Raw genomic sequence first — 17,825 nt, 5'->3', positions numbered from 1 at the left:
CAGCCTTCAACGGGTAAAATGATAAAAAGGTAAGAAATGCTAGGTGTGAAGTACAAAGTAGGAAATTAAAAATGCTAATAACTAAGAATGTTTGTTAAAAATACTAGGTGTGAAGTACAAAGTAGGAAATTAAAAATGCTAATAACTAATTAATTAGCATTTTTAATTTCCTACTTTGTAACCAAAATCACGTTTTTCAGTCCTAGCATTGTTAGTGATACACGTTGGCAACTACACTACCAATGCCCCTGTGCAGGCACATGTTTGGTGCAAACTTTGCAACCACTTGCTGCAACCATAAAATAAAATTTCAACCAGCAGGTTGAAAGGCAACAGAGTGGAGTAAGAAAAAGAAATGTAATGGAAATTTTTTTTGCCTAGTAACAAAAGAAAGTAGCATTGGCCAGGTTTGCAACTGGGACTTTTGATTCAGAATCCAAATACACCATCTATATTGGGCAGCTGTGCCTCCTTGATGGAAAGTGAGAAGAGCTTAAAAAAGTGGCACATAAGTTGGGTTTTTCTGACTGATCTACTCATTTATTTAGAAAAATAAAGTTTTATTTCTTTATCACCATTTATATATTAATCTAAATGGGATAAATAATAGGAAATAAAACTAATAACTATAAGGAGTACTCTTGAAACTATTTATGTACAGTTAACAAAATACATGTAATTTTATACACTAATTACAAAGGTTTGCTAGTGAAACAACAACTTATCTACCCAAAGAACAGATGTCATGTCACATTCTGAAACATGCCAAGAGTCAGAGTTTTTAAATAACATTTGGTGTTGACAGTTGTGCAAGCTTAGTAATATATAAAAAAATTCAGAAATGACATACAAACTGAGAACATTACTTTACTTACAATTCTTGAGTAGCACATCTGTTATGGGTTGGAAAGCATAGTTATTTCAACTTTGAATTGTATTTACCTCCCAAAAGAGCCTGCTAATGGGACACATCATATTTTTTCTTACAGTTCTACCATGCCTATACATTAATCAAAATTAATTGGCTGCATTTGCATCATCTCCTCTAGAAAATTTAGTTTAGGTTTTAGCTTAGTACTGTTTTGTTTATTTATTATTTAAGGTTTAAGCTTAGTACTGTGCCTGGCTTTAAAACATTGCCTGATCATTTGCACTCTGTAATAACTAACTTAAAGGCATTTCATGACTTAATTAAATGTTTTAAGTTGGGATGCCACTGAATTATCTCCTATAATTTTCCCAAGAAATTTGATTTTCGAAAGATTCTTAGATTGCTCCTTATGACTAACCTTCAACACATGCTATGATTGAGGATGTCATCTAAATTTCATCTATTTATAAAAACACGATTTTAAGAAAAATGAATAAGTTGTTCTGTTACAAATTCATAGAAACAGGAAGGACATTAAATGACAGGAATGCAGGAAATGTTTCTCAATTTCTCATATGTCAACAATGTCAGAGGTTTTTCAATTCAGTTATGTGTAGTCTAACTTGTGAATTCCAAATTCCCTTACTGATGAACTTGACTGCATGCCTTCACAACTTTGCTAATTAATAAATGACAGAATGTTCAAATCTGAAAAAAAAGAACAAACTTATCCTGACAATGATTGGAAACAAGCACCCTGGGGACTAATTCATGGGGAATGCCCTCTTCCTGTCCATGTACTACAATTTGAAACTCTCCTTCAAATAGAAACATTTCACATGCTAAACCTTGTAACAGCAAGCTCTCGCAAAGTGAAAGCACAATCGACATCAATCCCACTTGTTTTTTGAACGTGTGCCAAATGTCTCTCTATTGTGCTCTTGTCTTTTTTTAGTTTCCATCTAAGTCTGGCTGTTGTATCCAAAAGTGGAATGAGATAAGAACAGTAATGATCTTCATCAATTAATTCAAGAGCAGCTGTTGCATAACGATCAGCTTCTTCAAATTTACTTTGAGCCTCATGTACGACAACAATTGCTGCCAAAGTAGCAATGATCTCTCTCACTTGATCACACAACTTGACTTGAAGATGCAGACTGTTCAGCAAAAGCTTTAGACTACGCTTCAATTCACCACCTTTCAAGTGTTCTGTCGCCTCGCAGAGTTCTGGCAAATAGAAAAATTTCCTATAAGCTGGATGATGAAGGACCTCCTTATGAGTGTGTACCTTTTGAAGGAAAGACTCAAAAGCACAGCGTCTGGCCTCTATAACTTCAGGGTTCAAATTACTTTTCTGACCAAAAACTTTTCCAGGAAAGTTTACACCTTCAAGTAATTTGGAATGGTCTTTCTTGAGAGCTTTATAAAGAGCTGCAAAGTCTGAGTAACGTCGGTCTATTAAAGCTTTGTCTGTGTCAACACCTTCAGTTTTGAGGACCATGAGGGTGTAAAACTAAAAAAAAATAAATAAATACAGTAAAAAATTAGAAGACTAATTTTTTGAACTTATGCATTTATTGCTTATAGAAAAAATGCATATGTAACTGAACACACAAACACAAAAACAACAGCAATTTTACTTGAATGTAAGATGCAAAAATAGTTAGTGGATTGAATATACTGTGCGGGACCTACAACAGCATCGAAAAGCATTCAAGAAGTGGCATTTATACAGAGCAAAGCTGTAATAAACCTACAGAAATTCAAAATTAATAACTCTATTCAATTTACTGACCACATGCTGCTTCCGTTGATTTTCATTTATCCTGGTTGAAATGATATCAAACTTGATATTTTGAGGATCTGTATTAACTGAAATTCCGTAACCTCTACAAATACTATCATCAATATGATCATCCCCATCACAATCAGTACTCTTATCTTCTGGCACAAACACAATGCCTCTCCCTAATAAACAATCAAACACATCTGAAAAAATGATGACCAGTTGACAAACTGACAAACTTTGGTTCAAGGGGTAAATGGGAACTGATATTTAGCAAAGGGGAGGGGGGAAGGGGTGCAAAATGGAAGATTGGGAGTTGTAGCAGAGGCTCCCTGCCATCCCCTCCCCCCTCCCCCATCCCTACCCATTCATCTTTCTCACTTTTTCTCCACCTGCACCCTCTTTCCCCTGGAGAGCTTGTTCCCAAGCTCAAAAGTGAACTGCAAAAGATCAAATCCAATGGTGCAAGAGGCAGTGCGCAATAATGCACTTAATGTGGAACAAAGAAATTAGAGTGACAAGTCGAAAAAATATTGGGGAAGAATAAAAAAATATATTGGTCACCAAGAACCAAACATAAATGCAAAGTTCAACAACTTAGAAAAAAAAAGCCATAATTTAATAAACACTGATACAGAAGTATTTATGGAAGCAGCTGTCCTTGCAGGGATTAGTTTGTGGTGTGTTCATCATAAATGTGACATTGGTGGATCAAGTTTATAAGTACTTGTCAAACAGCACATGTTACAATAAAATTCCTTGACATGCAAGAAGAAAATTGCCCAATCGATAGCGAGAAAACACATGAGTTCTGTTAGATGTGTGGGGGGGAGCAAAACATTTACCAGAAAAAAATAATTTGAATATAAATGAGAGGGTGGTGAGACAACGAGGCAAAAAGGTCATCTGAGACGTGTTCACTCCCTCACGGAGGTTCTCTATCAAACTTTCTGGCGTGCTTAACATAAACGAGTTGATCTCGTGCTAAGAACGCACCAACATATTCTTTGAATCATATCGAGAAAGATGGTATGTGTGTTTTATTTAAGGATCTTTAACGATTTGGGGATTAGTTCCCAAATTAGTTCAATATAGACCACCCGATATGTTACCAAGGGGTAAAGGTATGTGACAACAGGAAAGACTTTACGCAGTTGAAAGTTTCTTCTTTCCGCTTTGACTGATGCCAGTGAAGACATTAACCGATGCAACTGTTGAAAATTATATTTTAACAACAAGATTTGATTCAAATTTAAAGTGTATCCGACGAAGAAAGTTGTAATTATCAGCGAAAAAACATGATCGTTGTACGTATACAATATAAACATTGGGCACAAATTAATAGTTTACCTCCCGTTTCGAGCACTGGGAAAATATTAGGACCGCCTGATATGACGAGTCGCCCGTTGAAAGACATTGTTCCTGTTGGGAAATCATCGTCCTCTAAATCAAAATCGTCCGCATCACTATTGAAAGTCTCGAAGAAACCAGAGGACTCCAGAGATGACTGCATGTTGGCTGTAGACAGACAGACCGACACAGACACGCCGCGCGTCAAAGTATTCCGTGGGATAAAAGCGGTATCCAAAGGCTGTTGGGAAGACTTATTTCGGATAGGCGTGGGCTCGGGTATGGGCGGCCGTCACCACCAAAAATACAAGGATGTCAAATAGATCAGCAAATACATAGATGGCTTAAGGATCAGTTGCAGGATAGCATAGCTAATAAAGGAATGGCATGGCCAAATTATAGACAGTCTAGTTTTCCTTAGTGAAACAGAACACCCTAAACATGAATAGTTTAGCCAAATGAGAAACGGTCTAGTAGCCCATGTTGAGTTGGAACATGAGATTGTGAAATGGACTAGCTCACTTACGAATAGCTTAGCACTCATTTGCAATACAGTACTCAAACGGTGTAGCGTTGCGTTAAACGGTTCAGGGTAACGTCGAGTAGTACAGCCTACACACAAACGGTGTAGCGTTGCGTCAAATGGCTCAGCGTAATGTAGAATGGTACAGCGTACACACATATGGTGTAGCGCTGCGGGAAATGGCTCAGCGTAATGTCGAATGGTACAGCGTACATAAAAACAGTGTAACGTTGTGTGAAATGGCTCAGGGTAATGTCGAATGGTACAGCGTACATACAAACAGTGTAGCGTTGCGTGAAATGGCTTAGCGTAATGTCGAATGGTGCAGCGTACATACAAACAGTGTAGCGTTGCGTGAAATGGCTTAGAGTAATGTCGAATGGTGCAGCGTACATACAAACAGTGTAGCGTTGCGTGAAGTGGCTTAGCATAATGTCGAATGGTACAGCGTACACACAAATGGTGTAGCGTTGCGTGAAATGGCTCAGCGTAATGTAGAATGGTACAGCGTAGACACAAATAGTGTAGCGTTAGGTCGAATAGCTTTGCAAAACATCAGACGCTCTATCTGAACATTAAATTGCTTAGTATTACTTGAAATATTTCGATGTTGTGGCGAATCGTCGTGGCGTCACGTGAAGGCTATGCCACTCCTTTATTAGCTATGCTATCCTGCAACTGATCCTTAAGCCATCTGTGTATTAGCTGATCTATACGACATCCTTGTATTTTTGGTGGTGACGGCCGCCAAGGCATCTCGCCGAAACCACCAAAAATACAAACCGCAAATGGAACAGCGATCTGCTGGGGGCATGACGTCATCGAATGCGAAGACTGGCTAACTGAAAAGAGGGTGGTATTTTTTACCATGAAAACATTTGATGGAATTGTAAAATTTAAAAAACGATCTCTGGCTAAAACTTTTAAAAATACGAGCTTTCGGCTGTTTGCGCTACAGCCTTCAACGGGTAAAATGATAAAAAGGTAAGAAATACTAGGTGTGAAGTACAAAGTAGGAAATTAAAAATGCTAATAACTAAGAATGTTTGTTAAAAATACTAGGTGTGAAGTACAAAGTAGGAAATTAAAAATGCTAATAACTAAGAATGTTTGTTAAAAAGAATGTTGTATTGTCCGGGCAAAGGACAGGAATTGTTGTCTGCATTGGGAGTTAACTTGAAATGCCACGCTTCTAGTGTTTTTCTTGTTCTAAAACTGCCTTTGTCAATAATAGATGCATTATCAAAGTCTATTGCGTGATTATTGGCCCAGACGTGATTGGAAATTCTTGAGCCTTTTGCCGCGGTTTTCACATTTCTGAGGTGTTCTTTCTTTCTTGTGTTGAAGGCCCTGCCAGTCTCACCAATATAACACCATGAACAGTCGCCACAAGGAATTTTATAAACAACATTTGTTTGAGATTCCAATAATGGTCGAAATTTTGGGGCCGGGAACTGTTGTTGGAGGGTGATAAGTGGTTTGTTCACCACTGTGATGTCGTGTTTTTTGAGGACACGAGTCAGAGGTTCTGTTACGCCTTTAATGTATGGAAGAGAGGCGAACGACTTGCGTGATTCGGACGCCTCGACCATCTTGAAAAATGTGCCAACAAGTTCCTCCGGGGACAACACTGTTGAGCGTCGGGTTTTTTCGGTCTGGATGTTTTTAATGAAAATCGATGGATAACCATTAGACTCAAGTGCTGAATAAACTCGATTTAGTTCTCGTTCTTTTCCTTCGGAGGAGTTGGGTAGCTTTAGGGCTCTGGTCATCGTAGCCGCTTCCATCAAATGAAAAGATAGAGGGGCCGCAGCCAGGATGAAACAGACTTTGATAATGCATCTATTATTGACAAAGGCAGTTTTAGAACAAGAAAAACACTAGAAGCGTGGCATTTCAAGTTAACTCCCAATGCAGACAACAATTCCTGTCCTTTGCCCGGACAATACAACATTCTTTTTAACAAACATTCTTAGTTATTAGCATTTTTAATTTCCTACTTTGTACTTCACACCTAGTATTTTTAACAAACATTCTTAGTTATTAGCATTTTTAATTTCCTACTTTGTACTTCACACCTAGTATTTCTTACCTTTTTATCATTTTACCCGTTGAAGGCTGTAGCGCAAACAGCCGAAAGCTCGTATTTTTAAAAGTTTTAGCCAGAGATCGTTTTTTAAATTTTACAATTCCATCAAATGTTTTCATGGTAAAAAATACCACCCTCTTTTCAGTTAGCCAGTCTTCGCATTCGATGACGTCATGCCCCCAGCAGATCGCTGTTCCATTTGCGGTTTGTATTTTTGGTGGTTTCGGCGAGATGCCTTGGCGGCCGTCACCACCAAAAATACAAGGATGTCGTATAGATCAGCTAATACACAGATGGCTTAAGGATCAGTTGCAGGATAGCATAGCTAATAAAGGAGTGGCATAGCCTTCACGTGTCGCCACGACGATTCGCCACAACATCGAAATATTTCAAGTAATACTAAGCAATTTAATGTTCAGATAGAGCGTCTGATGTTTTGCAAAGCTATTCGACCTAACGCTACACTATTTGTGTCTACGCTGTACCATTCTACATTACGCTGAGCCATTTCACGCAACGCTACACCATTTGTGTGTACGCTGTACCATTCGACATTATGCTAAGCCACTTCACGCAACGCTACACTGTTTGTATGTACGCTGCACCATTCGACATTACTCTAAGCCATTTCACGCAACGCTACACTGTTTGTATGTACGCTGCACCATTCGACATTACGCTAAGCCATTTCACGCAACGCTACACTGTTTGTATGTACGCTGTACCATTCGACATTACCCTGAGCCATTTCACACAACGTTACACTGTTTTTATGTACGCTGTACCATTCGACATTACGCTGAGCCATTTCCCGCAGCGCTACACCATATGTGTGTACGCTGTACCATTCTACATTACGCTGAGCCATTTGACGCAACGCTACACCGTTTGTGTGTAGGCTGTACTACTCGACGTTACCCTGAACCGTTTAACGCAACGCTACACCGTTTGAGTACTGTATTGCAAATGAGTGCTAAGCTATTCGTAAGTGAGCTAGTCCATTTCACAATCTCATGTTCCAACTCAACATGGGCTACTAGACCGTTTCTCATTTGGCTAAACTATTCATGTTTAGGGTGTTCTGTTTCACTAAGGAAAACTAGACTGTCTATAATTTGGCCATGCCATTCCTTTATTAGCTATGCTATCCTGCAACTGATCCTTAAGCCATCTATGTATTTGCTGATCTATTTGACATCCTTGTATTTTTGGTGGTGACGGCCGCCCATACTCGGGGTTGTACGCTCGAGGAGCACTAGTGACGGGTTTCTGAGTCGGATAGTTATCGGAAATTGTCGGCTATTGGAATATAGCGGACTATTCCAGTAACCACCGTTTGCGATTTACCAAAAGTCAAGCGACGTGATTGAACCAGATATGGACATTATAACATGCTTTACATGTGAAGAATACATTGTTGAGTTTAAATCAAGGAGATTTCGCTAAATTTTGTATGGCTGTTTCCTTCACCCACGTCGAACTTAAGTTTCTTGTTCAGAAGAGTTTTAGCTTAACACTGCAGCCGCTAAGACCTACGCTTGCAAAAGTAAAAAAAACTTATGAAAAGTATCGCCACTTCAATGCCCTTGTCATGATGCTATTGGTTAGAAAGATCCCCAAGATGAAACTTCTATTGTCTTGTCTTTTGTTGTTGTACCTCTAGCCGGTAGGATCTCAGGAGGCTTAGAAAATGCTACCGGCTAGAGGTACAGCTTGCATATTTAGTCGACTTTGCCCAATTGTTACCACGGTTTGCTTCACATTTTACTTTTTCTGCTCTCCCAATTAGTCTTAGGTCTTAGCGGCTATAGCGTTAAGCTTAAACTCTTCTAAACAAGAAACTAAAGATCGACGAGGGTGTAGGAAACAGCCATACAAGATTTAGCGAAATCTCCTTGATTTAAACTCAACAATGTATTCTTCACATGTAAAGCATGTTATAATATTCACGTCTGGTTCAATCACGTCGCTTTATTGTTGGTATTTACTGGAATAGTCCGCCATATTGCAGTTGTCGACAATTTCCGATAAACATCCGATTCGGCAACTCGTCACACTGCTCCTCGAACGTACCTCTAGCCGGTAGGATTTAGGCACGACCCTCAGCCGGACTTACCGTCCCCTGCAAACCAAGACAGGTGCTACCTGTCTAGTAGGCGTCCGCTTTCTTTCCTTCCTTACACTAATTGACCTAATGAGTATACTGTAGCAGATTTATGGTAGATCAAATAAGTCACTTTTATTGCAAACGATGTTTTCTGTATCCATGTGCTTTGTTCACAGGCGTATCAGCCCTTTAAATCCCCCTAGTTACAGATTGGCGTCTCGCTCAGCTAAAACGGAACGCTGTGTCTGCTGAGAGTGTCCCAGCTCCTGGGAGTAAATTTCATGAAGTAAGGTGCTTCCCTCTAATTAACTTTATTTGCAAAGAGCTCACGTGTACTAAGTGGCCGGCCACCTGAGGTTAAAACATCTCCAGAATGCTCAGTAACTCCGAACACATCGTCATTCACCCGTAGAACTTGGAAAGACAGTTAAGATTTCTAAAAACATGACAAAAGAAGAAAAACTACAACAAATCAATGATTAAAGGGAACGAACTTCCCCACCCCTCCCCCCTTTTTTACTTTCGGACCGACCATTTTAGACACCAGACGGACGCTCTCACCGCTCTGGCCTAGCCAGGGTGCCTCTCTGGGGTGTGGTGTGAGGAAGCAGCTGACATTTCTGACAAGGCGAAATTTATTTAACTGCCGAAGATTCTGAAGCACAACTTTCTCTTCATTACTATTATTATTTTTTTCTTTCTGCCTTACAGCAATGTAAGAGGTTGTCATCATAATCGAGAGCTTGTTCAAAGGTCACATTAAGAAGAATATATCATCTCTTGGGGCATTGTAACGGAAACGCTCCATTAGTAGATTATTTGCGTGAGTGGATAACTGAGGAAATTGAAATTCCCTGCAATGACTTATGATCCCCTCTTAGAAAATATTTCTTTCTGATTAGTACAATCAGTGTTTAATATAAATATATAGCGACTCCGGATATCGCATACATTACAGCCCGTAGCTTGTTTGTAGCTAATTTTAAGCAAAATTGGCAGACCTCCGTTCTGCGCCATGGAATTATTAAATGCATATCTCAGCAAGTTTGCCCACTGTTGTATCTGTTACACAATGAAAGCATATTGTTTTCCGCTGCACTAACCCCTGACGTGGACATGGCATGTTCCAAAGTCTAGTAGGGGTGGCTTACTGACAGCACGTTCAGGTCACGTGTATTCCCTGCTGTTTTTGCTTTCCATATTTGGGAATTGGAAGTAACGTCACCAACGTTGACAGAATGTCAACAAAAACATTGAGTTTTCCCAAACGAAGATTTTTTCTTGACATCTGCAAGATTTGCTTTCCTACCAACGGCGTCATTTTTGTTGTAACATTCGAAGCTTCGACTAATTTCTTCGCAACAAATCTGTTTTGAATTATTTCGTCCGCGAAAGAGCGCTAATTTTTCCTGCAGAAGCTCAAATATTTGACCAGAAAACCGGCTCCTTCTTCGTTTACAAAATTTGCATTACACAGATCTCTCAAGAACCATAACGAATTTTGGCGGACTAGTCGTTTTTTCACTTCAACTGCATTAAAACGGTAAGTGAACTCCTTTCGTAACTAGGAAAAGAAAATCTCGTAGGTTTCTAAGTTAAAGCGTTTCTTTTGAGAGCAATCGGAGTGTCAGCTGTGTTTTCCTTGTCCTAAATAATAGGAGTTGGTTTGGCGAAGTAAACTTGCATTTTCCGCCTTTTTCGCTTAGGAAAAGGTGACTTATCATTGCAAATTGGCCTTATTGCTGATCAAAGAAATTAACTCAGGATGTGGACCGCGATTTCAAGTTACATTTGGGGCGAAACAGACGAGCAACTTGTCCCGGGATCGGTCGACGACACCCAAAGCGTCGATGACGACTGGATTTTAGTGGACGTTCAAAAAGGCAAAAAATGTGGTGAGTGGAAACTTCTATGCCTAAATTATGTCTTTGAAATGTTATTCAAAGCGAAAATGGGCGAAAGATGCATCCATTTCTTCAGCATATCTTGTATTTCAAAGAATACATTTTCACGCATTTCACTTTGCTGGTTATTGTTTTGAAGTCAAGATGTGTTCGTCACGACAATGCTAAATTGGGTTGCGCCACTATGGTGACATCATATTTCCTTCTCCGTTATCGCTAAATTGGTATTACCCCAGAATCATCTCTCACTTTTATTCTCCACAGACGAGAAAGAAAACGATGATCCTAAGTTAAAAGCCCAAATCCAACTGGAGGAAAGTTGGTACGTTACTCCACCGCCTTGCTTTGAGGCGAGCGGGCTTTCCCCCGAAGTTTTGGAAGCAAGCCCGATGGAGGATCTTCTTATCGAACATCCCAGTATGTCTGTGTATGGTCCAGGTATAAGACGGCATTCTCCTTCACTTTCCTCAACATCCCGGAATTCTAGCACAGCTAGAAACGGAGAAGAGGTCGTGGAAAGGAGGGAACCGCGTCGTACTGTCCAATTCCAAGCGCAGCTCGAGTTAATTGAAAAGAGGCGACAAACCGAACCTCCGCTCCAAGGCAGCATTCGCGCCAACAGAAAGAACTTAAAAAAGCAAAATATGGTTCATTTTCAGAATAATTCTAGAAGCAAACGAAATAAAAAACGAAATAGGATGCTAGGAAAACACGTTGGACTACACGGCAAAAGGGGCTGTTGACCTTCGCTAGAATTTTAATATTCAAGAGCGACGCTTGTGGATTAGCGTGAGGGTCTAAAGTCCGTCGATTGTAAATATTTAAAACATTCCTATTTATATTCTTTCGGAGGGTATAGTTTGCTTCCCAGAGTAGGTTCATTATTTCCCTTGTGTATTGTATTCCTCGCTATGAGGAAGATATTAATATAATTTGATCCTAGAAACATAAACTGGGCTCAAATTTGTTATATAGCTCGCGGAGATCGCACTTCCAGCTATGTAATTTATGTATCATTCTTAGGTAGTACGGATCGACGAGAGTATGGTTGGCATTATTTTATTTTTCTTATGACGAAAACGAAAAAAAAATCGATATAATTTTGAAAATTTGAAACAAGAAATACAATTTCACTAAATTTCATACATTATATGGTCTGATATTACTGTCTTGAGTACAACCTTGAGATTGAAATAAACCAAATTTGAACTAAAGTTCAAGTTGCTGACTTACGTAAATGATTACGTAATGTGATTACTGAGCGAGTGTAGCAGGTTAGCTAATGAACTCTCATCTCGCATGCAATTCTGGTAGCTAGGTTAAGCGTAGTGTTGAGTGGAATGCTGAACTTAGCCCGTAATTAATGATTCGATAGGGGATTTTCTAGATGGAAGACAAATTATGCAAAACAAACAAACCAATGCGGTGCCAATGTTACATTAATGCTAGAATAATGAAATTAAGCGTCATAGTGCTGTTGTTAAAAAATCATGCACACATTGGAATGAGTGTGCTTTGCATTTTCCTTCCTCTAGTTAACTGAAGGCCTTTTCCTGTCAACTAATCTACAACATCTTAATTTCCAATGCCTTAAGAAGAACAAAAATAATTTTATCACCAACACAACTTTACCAGGGATAATTAAAAATTGTCTTGCAGATGCAGATTGAGTAAATTTCCATAATAAAAAAAAATAAAAAATTTCCACAAACAGGTGTTATCACTCGAATTCACTGTACAGAGTTGTGGGATTTTCTACCACACTGAAACTGGTAGATTGCAAACTTAGCTCCCACACAATCACTTCACTTAACCCTTAAATTCCCAGATCAAATTTGTCATTCTCCTCACTGTCAACCATACAATTCTTATACTGTTAGTTCAAAGAATTAAGAACTGGCTCAACTACTTATCCCCAAATTGATATTTTACTTTATTCTCATCACTTATCTAGTTGATATTGTACTGATGTTGTGAGGAGAGATTTTGTTTTAGTCACTCATGGGATTTAAAGGTTTAAACTAAAACAAACTTGATGATGAACATTTGCAAGGTTAAGTTCATCTAAACTTAATAATGTGTAGTTGTATCAATCTTTACAGTTTAAAGTTGTCAAAAATATTTTGGGTAATTGGTTTGTAATACAAAGTACACCACCTGATACACTGCATCTCTGCTGAAATTTGAGCTACAAATATTTGCAACAGCTGGCACATTTTTTAGGGTAGATGGAAAAATGCATGTTTGCTGGTTTATTTTGACAACACTGACAGCTGGATAGAATTAAATTGTACAGATGTTAATGTGCTAAAATCTACAGAGAAGTATAAATAAGGAATAAAGTATGACAACCTGCAAATTTCACATGGAACTGCCACCACAAAGGTAAACAATGTAGTCCTAACAACAACTGATTAAATACAAAAGAAATCAAACCATTCCTTACTGATAATTAAATACTTGAAATTTCTATTTACAGAAGGAATAAACTTTTGCAACTCACAAGCATTAAGTATTGTCTATTCTGATGATTTATTGTCTCTCCCCTGGGGTAAGAAAGTAAAGTTGTTTACTAATTTAAATTGGACCAGTTTGCCCATCATGTTTAGAAGGTATAGATAGTTAGTGACCAAAAACTCTCAATGAAAATTAGTAATGAAGCTTTAGAAAAGAATTAAAATTACCTAAGAGGCAGCCATTGGATATCTATGGTTTACATTTTTTTTTGCTCCAAAGGTGAGGCAATTTTTCACTTTTTACATATAACATCTCAAGTTTCTTGGCATCAAAATATTCCACTGTGGTTTTTCAGTTTTGAACATTTAGCTCACATTATATCATTTTTCAGTTTCTATAAATGGAAAAAGTATTTGTCTGGTTTTTTTGGCTCACTTGTCTAGTGCCTAGGCATTACTTCATTTAAGTTTAGACTATTACTGTTTTCTTTCTTTCTTTCTTTCTTTTTTCAAGCTTGAGAATTTTTTTTTTTGGTGTTAATACAAATCTTGACCTCTGCGTAAAGATTGTTACCACAATTACGAAAGGAGGACTGGTAATTCCAGAGGCACCTTACTGATGATACCTTTTCAAAGTCCTGAGCCTTAAACATTCTAGTTCCAGAAAGTGTAAGGCAAGAAAACATGACAATAATTGAAAACAAAAAATTGTCTTAGTTTAATAAAACAGGTTTCTTAGAACCTGAGATGGCAACAAACTATCACAGACAACCATTTTAGTTTCTCTTTACTCACTGAGGAGATAGTTATACCATTATAATCCTTGAATTAGTAGCTCTTCATATCACATGTAAATAAATAAATAACACCCACCAAAAGTTACAATTTTGATTAATGTATATTAATAATTTGTTATTGCTAAATTTATGAAAATGAGAAAATCAAAAAACAAATTGTTAACTAAATTTCTGTAATGGAGGAATTTTTAATTACAATTTAGGACTTTTGTTTCATGCTCATGTATTTTTAAATTTATATTTACCATATTTATCTTCAAGCTTTTCCAGTGATCCTCTATATGTCTAAGATTTCTAAAGACCAATACAAAACTTGGAAAAAATTGTCAAAACTCTTACTAAATATCTTTGTAAGGTCTGCACTGGTTGTTAATAAGTACCAGTAAAAATTCCTTGTACAAGACATTTAAAGAATATAGCAGACAATTGGAGAATTTAAAAGATCTTAGAAACATTTTCATAAGCTGCTAAAATATTTTAAGGAATATTATTTCAATTTATCATCATTTTCTCATTCTCTCAATTTTAGCCATGAAGGCATGAACCTTTTTAAAACTCACTGGATTTGTCCAATGGCCATCCTCCTTGAAGTATGAACCAATGATCATTGCATTTGCACCAAGATATTGTTCTATGTTATTATCATCCACCCCAGAACCAATCAAAACAGGAATGTTCACTGATTCTTTGGCATACTGCATTTCTTTTAAGCTTGTGGCTTCACCTGTTGCTTTTCCTGTCAGTATCACTCCATCTGAGAGAAAAAACTCTGCTGCTTGAGCCACTTCCAGAATATCCACATCAGATGTTATAAAGTGGGAACTGAAATGAATAAATTTCCACAAAATGTCATCTTAGCTTAATTAGAAATTTTGGTCATGAAACATGTTTTAGTAATTTACTCCTTTAACCCTTTAACTCCCAGATCAAATTTGTCATTCTCCTTACTGTCAACCATACAATTCTTACAATGTTAATTCAGAGAATTTAGTATCAGCTCAACTAATTATCCCCAGGTTGATATTTTTCTTTATTCTCATCACTTCTCTGGTTGATATTGTATTGATAATGTTAGGAGAAATTCTGCCTTGGTCACTCATGGGAGTTAAAGGGTTAACTCCTAGGAGCGACAAGCTTCTAATTCTCCTTCAATCAAATACAAATAGAAGTCAGAAGAAGAAGCTCCTGATTGTTAATCAAATTCTCCCTTTTGCAACCACAAGAAATGTAGAGAAAACAGTGTGGAGAATATGAATGATAACAAAAGGTTGTAAAGGGTTAAATGAAACAAATAAAAAATTACTTGCTCTATTGAGGCTCCAAGCATGACATACTTAGCTGAGCGCAAGTAAGTCATAGTTTGTGGTTACTAAATAGCTATAGCATTAAAATGATGTTTTGGTTAGTAATTTTATTACTATAATTTATAAGTACTGTATAAATAAAAGTAACAAAAAGAAAAAAGCTTGTTTCAGAATCCTTAGAATACAGTGCTATCACAATAAATTAGTTAGACAAGTAATAAAAAGTACATTTATGAAATTACCTGTGCTTTTTCTTGATATCAGTGAAAACTAAAATCTTATCTGCCCCAATTTGTTTCCTGTACCTAAGTAGTTCACCAGCATCAGAATTCATTGTGCCTTCATCTGCAATGTGTGAAAAAACAAATCCTTCTGCGCGAATAAATTGCAGGTCTGCTGCTTTTGCTACAGCCAGTGCCTCCTTGTTTGCCCCAGCCAATATCTGAATACCACACGGTAAATTATTCACCACTCTTCGGACTTCACTGCAAACCACACTCATGGCTGCAACAATTTCTGGTCCAACATGTCGATTTAGATATGGAATATCATGCATGTTCTCCATTAAAATAGCATCCTGAAGAAAAATAATTTAAAGACAAGGGTCAAAACAGCAATTCTTGACTCCTACATTATCATTCAGTTTTTGATGTTAACAATGCATGTACTCATCCTCAGTTGGGTATAATACAGACAAATAAAAGTTAATTTGTTTGACTCAGGAATGAAGTGTCATCATCAATTGTATGTAGTAAAACTTTTAAATGAGGATCACAATGCTTCAACGCTATACTACTGGTCCTTGTCAGCAATAATGTGTGAATGTCTATGTACTACTATTTTTCAGTATAGAATGATGATCAGCTATTAGAGGTGCATATGTTTGAAGTTCTTTTCAAGTTACTTCAAGTATCTTTTGTAGTCATTCATAATAGAGTTACTTGCCATCGTATGCTTTTGGTGGTGATTGCATATCCTTTTAACAATTATCTATCAGTTATCTACATGGTGGTATCCTTTATTTTCAGGGGTCAAAAATTAGTCTGCCAAACCCAGATTGGTCCCCTTTCGAGGGCTCAACCCAAGAGTTCCAACAAGTGTTCTGATTTCTTTTGTATCGAGGTTCTTCCTACATGAAATGGAACTCACACTGATGAAAATAAAATGTTTCTCATGGATGATCATCAACCCCTTGACCCCTAAGAGTGACTAGCATCTAATTTCTCCTTACAATATTGGCCCCAAATCACAAATTAAGATCACGAGAATAAAGGAGATGATCACCAACTAAAGAAGCTCTAGATTATTAAACAAATTCTCCTTGTCAGCACCTTAGGAAATGTATAGAGAACAGTATGGAGAATATGTATACTAATTTTTGGTTGTAAAGGGTTAATTAAGCCATCACTGGTGATATTCATGATAAATTTTTCCACAAACAATACATTGAGAAATTATTTCATATATGTCAAGTGTATGAAGCCTGATATCACCTAAAGACTAAACTGTTCATGTTTAACACAAAACACATAGAAAATTTAAATTGAAAGAATCAATGCTGCAGCTTTAGTTTTGCTTCTGAAGTTTTGTGTAAACTGATTTGAAATTTAATGTATAAGTGATCAGATACTCTTACCACTCCAGCATTTTTATAGTTTGTTGCATCAGTGCGTGCCATATTTACTATTTCAGTCATAGATAGGTGATTCCTGGGTGTTCCTTAGCAGAAGAAGAAGATTCAAATACGTCAGGCGTTATTAACAAAATCAGCTACATTGTACTTTTGAAAAATAGGAAAGATTAAAGACATGTTTTGATCTGAAACAGGTTGGGGTTTGAATAACCAGAGGGTATATCCTTGTCTGACTCCCTTGGGGGTAGCCCCCCTACTTTTCGAGTAGACTCGCTATATCTTGTTAGTTAGTGCTATCCATATGCTTTATTGAACCCCAATAAGTCACAAAAGATTCTGGCGCTGAGGTAGATTGATCTTTACCCCGAAATAATTAAAAAAAAAAACTAACTGGTTTAGCCATGCAACTGAAACTGATTTTCCTTTGGCGAAATATCGACAAAATTAAAAGACTTCGGTAGTTAATTAACAATTGTTTAAGGCTTCCGGCTTACCGTTATATCAATATAGAGGTTAGATGCAGAAAAAATAGCAGCATATCTTTTTAGCGATTAATTTATAAAAAATTTAAATTCATATTTTCAACTCGATATAAACTTCTCATTTTATGCGCGACGTGATGGAGAATTAATTACTTAGAAAGAAAGCTGCAAAGCTAAGGAAGGCAGCTGTGTAGCTAGGCGAAAGTCAAGCGCAGGTTCTAATCGATAACAAACCTTATTTTCAGTTGATCAAAAAGTTACAGAGGAATGTTTGATTCAAGTTGATTACCTGGGAGTGCTTGCACGTGAATCATTCCGATGACTACTGCCGACTTGCGACCAAATACACGGGAGAATTTCGAGAGAGCGTTTGCAGCCATATTTTTCTATTTTCGACCAATTTGACTCAGCCTCGCTTTCCTTCTGAAGAACGGAAGTGTGAAGGGAAGTGAGGCTTCCGGTTGGGGGCAGGTGTAAAATGTTCAAGTCGAAAACAATTCAAGGTACAAAATTAATTTTTTTC

The 17,825-nt window shown here is 37.5% G+C and overlaps 3 protein-coding genes and 1 long non-coding RNA gene across 6 annotated transcripts; 2 read left to right on the top strand and 2 right to left on the bottom strand.

Annotated features, from left to right (window-relative positions):
* Positions 1–539: 539 nt before the first annotated feature.
* Positions 540–4,276, bottom strand: LOC113680723 (sorting nexin-20). Of its 2 annotated transcripts, none has more exons than XM_027197764.2 (3): positions 4,008–4,276; positions 2,667–2,839; positions 540–2,384 (listed from the first exon to the last, which is right to left on the bottom strand). In XM_027197764.2, the coding sequence occupies exons 1-3, from the start codon at positions 4,168–4,170 to the stop codon at positions 1,707–1,709; spliced, it is 1,014 nt and encodes a 337-aa protein (XP_027053565.2). In that variant the 5' UTR covers positions 4,171–4,276; the 3' UTR covers positions 540–1,706. The 2 variants fall into 2 exon arrangements, with proteins under 2 accessions (XP_027053565.2, XP_089056537.1); XM_089200411.1 differs by having other exon boundaries at positions 2,667–2,860; positions 4,008–4,233.
* Positions 4,277–8,902: 4,626 nt separating this feature from the next.
* LOC149048110 (uncharacterized) lies at positions 8,903–9,769 on the top strand. The gene is made up of 2 exons (XR_016184991.1): positions 8,903–9,012; positions 9,438–9,769. It is a non-coding gene; the product is annotated as an uncharacterized LOC149048110 (long non-coding RNA).
* Positions 9,770–9,952: 183 nt separating this feature from the next.
* Positions 9,953–12,341, top strand: LOC113680695 (uncharacterized). Its single transcript, XM_027197738.2, has 3 exons — positions 9,953–10,269; positions 10,433–10,621; positions 10,895–12,341. The coding sequence occupies exons 2-3, from the start codon at positions 10,492–10,494 to the stop codon at positions 11,371–11,373; spliced, it is 609 nt and encodes a 202-aa protein (XP_027053539.1). The 5' UTR covers positions 9,953–10,269; positions 10,433–10,491; the 3' UTR covers positions 11,374–12,341.
* On the bottom strand, positions 11,674–17,787 carry LOC113680686 (uncharacterized protein F13E9.13, mitochondrial). Of its 2 annotated transcripts, none has more exons than XM_027197725.2 (4): positions 17,592–17,787; positions 16,824–16,906; positions 15,430–15,764; positions 11,674–14,705 (listed from the first exon to the last, which is right to left on the bottom strand). In XM_027197725.2, the coding sequence occupies exons 1-4, from the start codon at positions 17,680–17,682 to the stop codon at positions 14,387–14,389; spliced, it is 828 nt and encodes a 275-aa protein (XP_027053526.1). In that variant the 5' UTR covers positions 17,683–17,787; the 3' UTR covers positions 11,674–14,386. The 2 variants fall into 2 exon arrangements, with proteins under 2 accessions (XP_027053526.1, XP_089056544.1); XM_089200418.1 differs by lacking the exon at positions 17,592–17,787 and adding an exon at positions 17,315–17,433.
* Positions 17,788–17,825: the final 38 nt, after the last annotated feature.

This window comes from Pocillopora damicornis, chromosome 3 (genome assembly GCF_964200805.1).
Source record: "Pocillopora damicornis chromosome 3, jaPocDami1.2, whole genome shotgun sequence".
In the NCBI taxonomy this organism is placed as follows: Eukaryota; Metazoa; Cnidaria; class Anthozoa; order Scleractinia; family Pocilloporidae; genus Pocillopora; species Pocillopora damicornis.
The sequence above is the reverse complement of the archived record's forward strand: the minus strand, read 5'-3'. Positions and strand labels throughout refer to the sequence as shown.

What these genes read in the sequence shown, in the direction of transcription:
- LOC113680686 (XM_027197725.2), bottom strand. Translation starts at nt 17,682, where the DNA reads ATGGCTGCAAACGCTCTCTCGAAATTCTCCCGTGTATTTGGTCGCAAG. An exon ending in TCACGTGCAAGCACTCCCAG is followed by an intron (nt 16,907 to 17,591) that starts GTAATCAACTTG and finishes TCTTCTGCTAAG; the next exon opens with GAACACCCAGGAATCACCTA. An exon ending in ACTATAAAAATGCTGGAGTG is followed by an intron (nt 15,765 to 16,823) that starts GTAAGAGTATCT and finishes ATTTTTCTTCAG; the next exon opens with GATGCTATTTTAATGGAGAA.
- LOC113680695 (XM_027197738.2), top strand. Translation starts at nt 10,492, where the DNA reads ATGTGGACCGCGATTTCAAGTTACATTTGGGGCGAAACAGACGAGCAA. An exon ending in TCAAAAAGGCAAAAAATGTG is followed by an intron (nt 10,622 to 10,894) that starts GTGAGTGGAAAC and finishes TATTCTCCACAG; the next exon opens with ACGAGAAAGAAAACGATGAT.
- LOC113680723 (XM_089200411.1), bottom strand. Translation starts at nt 4,170, where the DNA reads ATGCAGTCATCTCTGGAGTCCTCTGGTTTCTTCGAGACTTTCAATAGT. An exon ending in CCCAGTGCTCGAAACGGGAG is followed by an intron (nt 2,861 to 4,007) that starts GTAAACTATTAA and finishes TCATTTTTTCAG; the next exon opens with ATGTGTTTGATTGTTTATTA. An exon ending in ATCAACGGAAGCAGCATGTG is followed by an intron (nt 2,385 to 2,666) that starts GTCAGTAAATTG and finishes ATTTTTTTTTAG; the next exon opens with TTTTACACCCTCATGGTCCT.